The 7142-nt window shown below is 46.9% G+C and overlaps 1 protein-coding gene across 1 annotated transcript; it reads left to right on the top strand.

Moving 5' to 3' along the window:
- Positions 1-3084, top strand: LOC311088764 (uncharacterized protein). Its single transcript, XM_084123046.1, has 2 exons — positions 1-1067; positions 1797-3084. Exons 1-2 carry the CDS (start codon positions 1065-1067, stop codon positions 2610-2612), a joined length of 819 nt encoding a protein of 272 aa, XP_083979172.1. The 5' UTR covers positions 1-1064; the 3' UTR covers positions 2613-3084.
- Positions 3085-7142: the final 4058 nt, after the last annotated feature.

Below are 7142 nucleotides of genomic sequence, written 5' to 3'. Positions count from 1 at the left end.
TCGTTGCAGCCGGTAATCCTATTGGTGCGTATCCATCAGCAGATCCAAATGCGTCGCTCCATTTAAAAAAAGCTACGTGATTTTAGAAAAACACAGGTAAACCTTCCATTGAAACATGAATTTTAAATCGTAGTAGGCTATTTTAAATGCTCATCCTCAGAAATAGGTCACGAACATTCGGGTACATCCATTCCAAAATCACTGCAAAGTATGTAAACGTAATCCTCTAGGTGTTTATTGAAATAATCCGCGAGAAGTCGGTTTCTTGTACCCGTGGTTGATCCAGCCCACTCTGCTATGAAAACCGGTTCACTTCCATCATCTTTTAAATCTCTCCATACTCCTGTATAAAATAAAATCCAATCCGGATCCTCTGTTGTATTCGTTGTGAATCGCTCGTCGTTATCCATTAACCAATCTGACTTCACGATTGTTTTTTGTCAAAGTCATATGGACACGCACGTCCTCCAGACAAGTGAAAAGTAGCCTATTTCATTTGCGCTCCGCCGGCTCGTGGAGACATCGCGTTAAACGGGTCCTGGTAACTATGTGTTTTTTTTCGCGGCGCTAAGGTCGAATCCTCCATAGCTTCATCAATGTTTCAGGAGTTTTGGGGTGTGATGTAGCCATAGTGTTCTACTTGAATAAAACAACAAGTATCTCGTGTCATGTTTGCGCTCCTTTTTAAACAGCTCATGTGACTGTGGGAGGGGGATTCCCGTGAGTGATGTCATTTTAGGGATGTCCTTAAATCGAAATTGACCCTTCAACTTTTGTATCCCGGGTGTGTCTCTTTGCCTCCCTGCACACTGATTCACTAGTCTTAAGTTCGGACAATGAACTGACCGGTCGCTTTTTCTATTTGGGAAGTGAAAAGGAGCTGCTGGGCTTTCCCACGGTGACGTCTGTTGTGGGAGGGGCTAGGGGCGGAGTCTGCCTGTGTCTCTCTGTAACCTTCACACACTCTCAGTCCTGACTGACCACCGGAGTGAGTGGACGTTCTCCACTCTGCTCCAGCATAAGGAAACACTTATATATCTTTTAAACTCTGAGTCCTTTAACGAATGGTATGTAAAAAACCAAGGCTTTTTAACAATGTTTGTGTTTTATGTCAAAGTTTTACAAAATACTGTGTGAAAGTTAAATGCTTACAAGTCAACATTTTAAAAAATGATCTTTTTGTAAATGAAAAAAGTTGTTTTAATGTTTTAACATCTTTAAATAACACTAACTCATTTTTTAATAACTCTTTTAGAGAAAAATGATATTTTTGGTAAATGAAAAAAAGTTGTTTTAATGTTTTAACATCTTTAAATAACACTAACTCATTTTTTAATAACTCTTTTTAGAGAAAAATGATCTTTTTGTAAATGAAAAAAGTTGTTTTAATGTTTTAACATCTTGAAATAACACTAACTCATTTTTTAATAACTCTTTTAGAGAAAAATGATATTTTTGGTAAATGAAAAAAAGTTGTTTTAATGTTTTAAAAGTGATGAATGTACATCTGTCTTCTTTAATAAAAACACTGATCTCATCTCTGACTATGTTTTTATTGTACATTTCTTAAAAAGTTTTAATATACACTGTTTAAAACTACTGAGCGTGGGAAATTTTGGAGGCGTAAGGACATAAGGAGGCGTGACACTAGTCCGATTTTCCCACGGTGTACGTACAGCGTGGGAAATTCCCACGGTCAAAAGGGGGCGGGGCTTAGAGGGCCATAAAGCAATAAACCTGTCAGTTTTTTTATGGAAGGTGCCCTCTATTCTCTCTGCTACATTTACATCATCAAGGGCAATTCCTACCGCAGAGTCAAGAACCTGGAGAAAGACATCGATGCTGAAGTTCACAGCCTTCATCCCAACTGCCGAGGGGGAGACCACTACGTCGCAACCACTGAATATTTTTACATCATCTTCCAAGAAAGGGGCACTTATCGAAGAACAGCAAACATGCATCAAGACTCGGATGGTGTAGAATACAACCTGCATCCCAACTGCAGAAACGGCCTCTATTACTGGGGCAACTCAAACGACTTCTACTTCCTCAAGCCAGCCTCAGATTGGGGAGTTGAGTTCGGCGGTATCGACTTCAGAAATTATCAGCACACTGCTGTCTTGTCTGTTCATCCTGATGTTCTTAACTTCCTTCCTGGTGGGCTGGCAGTAACTAAAGGCCCATCCTTTGGCATTTGGGAGAATATTAAAACTATAACTAATGACAGCAATACACCAGTGACATGGAAAAAGAAAATCAATAAAAAGGTTGGATACACCAAGGAGAAGATGTCTGAGATCACACACAACTGGAACATATCCGCGTCAGTCACAGCTGAAACTGGAGGGCTTGCAAAGCTAATTGCGAAGGTTCAGTTCTCCTTTTCTGCAGAATATGGAGGTTCACATGTCAGCACTGAAAGCGAAAGCTGGAACGAAGCGACTGAAGAGGAAGAAACACTCACATTTCAGCTGAAGCCAAACGAGTCTGTATATCTGTGGCAGTACAAACTGGGTATCGGTCAAGAACCAGTGTTGTTCTGCCGTGATTTAAAGATTGCTAGTGATCCAAACCCTCCGACTGAAGTCCCGCTGCCACCCGCTCAATCATGAAAACATATCAGGATGATTTAACTCCAAGAATAACCAAGAGCTTCAGTTAAATACCTTAATTATAACTTCTCAAGCAATTATTTAAAGACCTGCATGCTTTGCTTAAAATTAAGCTAAAATTGTTTTTATATAGATAAGAGATTTTTCAGTTACAGATGATGTAACCGCAAATTACAACACTATCCATTATGGTATTGTTGAAACTTTATGATTAAAATAAACCGACAGAATCCTACTTTAAATCTCATGAAAACACATGCAACCCAACTACAGATCTTTCAGTATGGTGGCTAAAACAGGCTTTGGGAAATTTTATTAGAAAAAAATGGGTTTATATTACTGTAGATGTAGTCATATATGTTGTCATAGTGTAATCGAAGTCTACTGAAGTGAATGAATAGCAGTTTTGTTTTTTGATTTTTACATATTTTTCACATGTTTTATGGCATATACCATTTGGATTTTGGTTTTAATAAAGCTGGATACTGCTTTTAAAGTGATGTTTTTATTGCCATTATTTTTCTTAACCAAAAAATCATTGTTGTGGGGTATCTCCACTCCCAGATTGCACACACACACATACGTCTGTTTGATGTGTGATAGTTTTTAGGAATATGCAGAAGATGCTGGAAAACCAAAGAGTTGCAGGTCCTGCAGGATTTTTCTGAAGAATGTTGGTCAGTATAACACATTTCTGTAAAATCAGTTATTTTGTCTTGTAAACACGTAAACATCTGTTAAGTGAAGTAGCTTAGTTGAGGTAGCATTAAATAATAATTAAAAAACAACATGCAAATTTCATGATCACTCTTATTTAGTTTTAAATCTTTACATTTTCAGATTCTGTAAGATGTATGTACAGTAACCTTATGTTTACACACAACTGTGTGTGTGTTCTTCTGTAGTGTTGGGTGTATATCTGGTAATGTTGATCTTCTTGTAAGTCATGTTTTAATTTCTTTTAAAAGCGCTATGTAAATAAAGGTGACTTGACTTGAAAACCTTCTTCTATTGGGCCGCCCCTTACAGTGCTGTTTGTCTCGTTCTCTTGAAGTTAACTCACTACGGATTCAGAGATACAGATTAACTCACCCGATTCAGATGACGATCATTCGATTTCATTTCCACCCCATCAAGAATTATCTCACATCTCACCACGAGCATTCTTGTCCAAAACCATCTCAAGAAAACTCTCCAACTCTGACTCGTTCCCAGGCTCCCTCTTCTCCCTCTTCAAGACCATGAACCGAGATTACCATATTCATAGTAAACGCGGAAACCGGTTTCATCGTTCACGGGGCCGGTCTACCAGATCCGAGGACAACATCAGGAACTGGACCGTGGCTCGCCTTCAACACACTCTTAAAAGCAAAGGCATCCACTCCAATCGATCAGATAACAAAACAAGATTATTCCAACTGTGTGCAGCATTCACCAAAACTTCTGTCAAACAAACTCCGAGCCTTCAGTGCTTCTGGCAACAGCAACCATTTTATTTCCACCGGCACTCGCTCAATCTCATCTTTATATAAGAATTCATCATTCTTCTCTTCTTCCATCCATCCCTCCATTAATTTATCCCTCCCTCCATCCATTCATCCCTCCATCCATCCATTCATCTCTCCCTCCCTCCATCTATCCCGCCATCCATCCATTCATCTCTCCATCCATCCATCCATCCATTCATCTCTCCCCCCCTCCATTCATCTCTCCCTCCCTCCATCTATCCCGCCATCCATCCATTCATCTCTCCATCCATCCATCCATTCATCTCTCCCCCCCTCCAGAAAATCAATGGAAAGAGAAGTGTAGTGTGACCGCCGCTTAACTCTCCAGTCCAGATACCTCATCCAGCCAACCTGGACTCCTTCAACCTCCATTTCTATTTAACGGTATATCCTTTTCCCCCTTACTCCCTCCCCCACCTCAACCCTCCCTCCCCAATAACCTACATCCTGACATCTAGCAACAACCCATAAACAGCTGCGCCACCAACTCTGCCAGCTTCAGCTACCCATCAAGTTCTCCAGTCTCAGCAGCTACGCTAGCAAATTTTAGCAGATAATTTATAGATCTAGCCCAGCTCATCCAGTCATCTGATCTTTCTCAAATAATTTCATCATTCTGTTCAATCTGCTCAAAACCTCACTCACACACATCATTTCATCCCAACCTCCATTCCTCTGCCCTTACGAGACCCTCCATCACTCCACCTGCCCTTACGAGCCCCTCCATCCCTCCACCTGCCCTTACGAGACCCCTCCATCACTCCACCTGCCCTTACGAGACCCTCCATCACTCCACCTGCTCTTACGAGTCCCTCCATCACTCCACCTGCCCTTACGAGACCCTCCATCACTCCACCTGCCCTTACGAGACCCTCCATCACTCCACCTGCCCTTACGAGTCCCTCCATCACTCCACCTGCCCTTACGAGACCCTCCATCACTCCACCTGCCCTTACGAGTCCCTCCATCACTCCACCTGCCCTTACGAGACCCTCCATCACTCCACCTGCCCTTACGAGACCCTCCATCACTCCACTTGCCATTACGAGTCCCTCCATCACTCCACCTGCCCTTACGAGACCCTCCATCACTCCACCTGCCCTTACGAGTCCCTCCATCACTCCACCTGCCCTTACGAGACCCTCCATCACTCCACCTGCCCTTACGAGTCCCTCCATCACTCCACCTGCCCTTACGAGACCCTCCATCACTCCACCTGCCCTTACGAGACCCTCCATCACTCCACTTGCCATTACGAGTCCCTCCATCACTCCACCTGCCCTTACGAGACCCTCCATCACTCCACCTGCCCTTACGAGACCCTCCATCACTCCACCTGCCCTTCATCACTCCACCTGTCCTTATGAGACCCTCCATCACTCCTCTTGCCCTTACGAGACCCTCCATCACTCCACCTGCCCTTACGGGACCCTCCATCACTCCACCTGCCCTTACGAGACCCTCCATCACTCAACCTGCCCTTAAGAGTCCCTCCATCACTCCACCTGCCCTTGCGAGACCCTCCATCCCTCCACCTGCCCTTACGAGACCCTCCATCACTCCACCTGCCCTTATGAGACCCTCCATCACTCCACCTGCCCTTGCGAGACCCTCCATCCCTCCACCTGCCCTTACGAGACCCTCCATCACTCCACCTGCCCTTGCGAGACCCTCCATCACTCCACCAGCCCTTACGAGACCCTCCATCCCTCCACCTGCCCTTACGAGCCCCTCCATCACTCCACCTGCCCTTACGAGACCCTCCACCACTCCACCTGCCCTTACGAGACCCTCCATCACTCCACCTGCCCTTACGAGACCCTCCATCCCTCCACCTGCCCTTACGAGACCCTCCATCACTCCACCTGCCCTTACGAGACCCTCCATCCCTCCACCTGCCCTTACGAGACCCTCCATCCCTCCACCTGCCCTTACGAGACCCTCCATCACTCCACCTGCCCTTGCGAGACCCTCCATCCCTCCACCTGCCCTTACGAGACCCTCCATCCCTCCACCTGCCCTTACGAGACCCTCCATCACTCCACCTGCCCTTGCGAGACCCTCCATCACTCCACCAGCCCTTACGAGACCCTCCATCCCTCCACCTGCCCTCCATCACTCCACCTGCCCTTATGAGACCCTCCATCACTCAACCTGCCCTTAAGAGTCCCTCCATCACTCCACCTGCCCTTGCGAGACCCTCCATCCCTCCACCTGCCCTTACGAGACCCTCCATCACTCCACCTGCCCTTGCGAGACCCTCCATCACTCCACCTGCCCTTGCGAGACCCTCCATCCCTCCACCTGCCCTTACGAGACCCTCCATCCCTCCACCTGCCCTTACGAGACCCTCCATCCCTCCACCTGCCCTTGCGAGACCCTCCATCACTCAACCTGCCATTGCGAGACCCTCCATCACTCCACCTGCCCTTGCGAGACCCTCCATCCCTCCACCTGCCCTTACGAGACCCTCCATCCCTCCACCTGCCCTTACGAGACCCTCCATCACTCCACCTGCCCTTACGAGACCCTCCATCACTCCACCTGCCCTTGCGAGACCCTCCATCACTCCATCACTCCACCTGCCCTTACGAGACCCTCCATCACTCCACCTGCCCTTATGAGACCCTCCATCACTCCACCTGCCCTTGCGAGACCCTCCATCCCTCCACCTGCCCTTACGAGACCCTCCATCACTCCACCTGCCCTTACGAGACCCTCCATCCCTCCACCTGCCCTTACGAGACCCTCCATCACTCCACCTGCCCTTACGAGACCCTCCATCACTCCACCTGCCCTCCATCACTCCACCTGCCCTCCATCACTCCACCTGCCCTTACGAGACCCTCCATCACTCAACCTGCCCTTAAGAGTCCCTCCATCACTCCACCTGCCCTTGCGAGACCCTCCATCCCTCCACCTGCCCTTACGAGACCCTCCATCACTCCACCTGCCCTTACGAGACCCTCCATCCCTCCACCTGCCCTTGCGAGACCCTCCATCCCTCCACCTGCCCTTGCGA

The sequence above is a fragment of the Abramis brama genome, assembly GCF_963993115.1.
Source record: "Abramis brama genome assembly, chromosome: 8".
NCBI lineage: Eukaryota > Metazoa > Chordata > Actinopteri > Cypriniformes > Leuciscidae > Abramis > Abramis brama.
The sequence above is the reverse complement of the archived record's forward strand: the minus strand, read 5'-3'. Positions and strand labels throughout refer to the sequence as shown.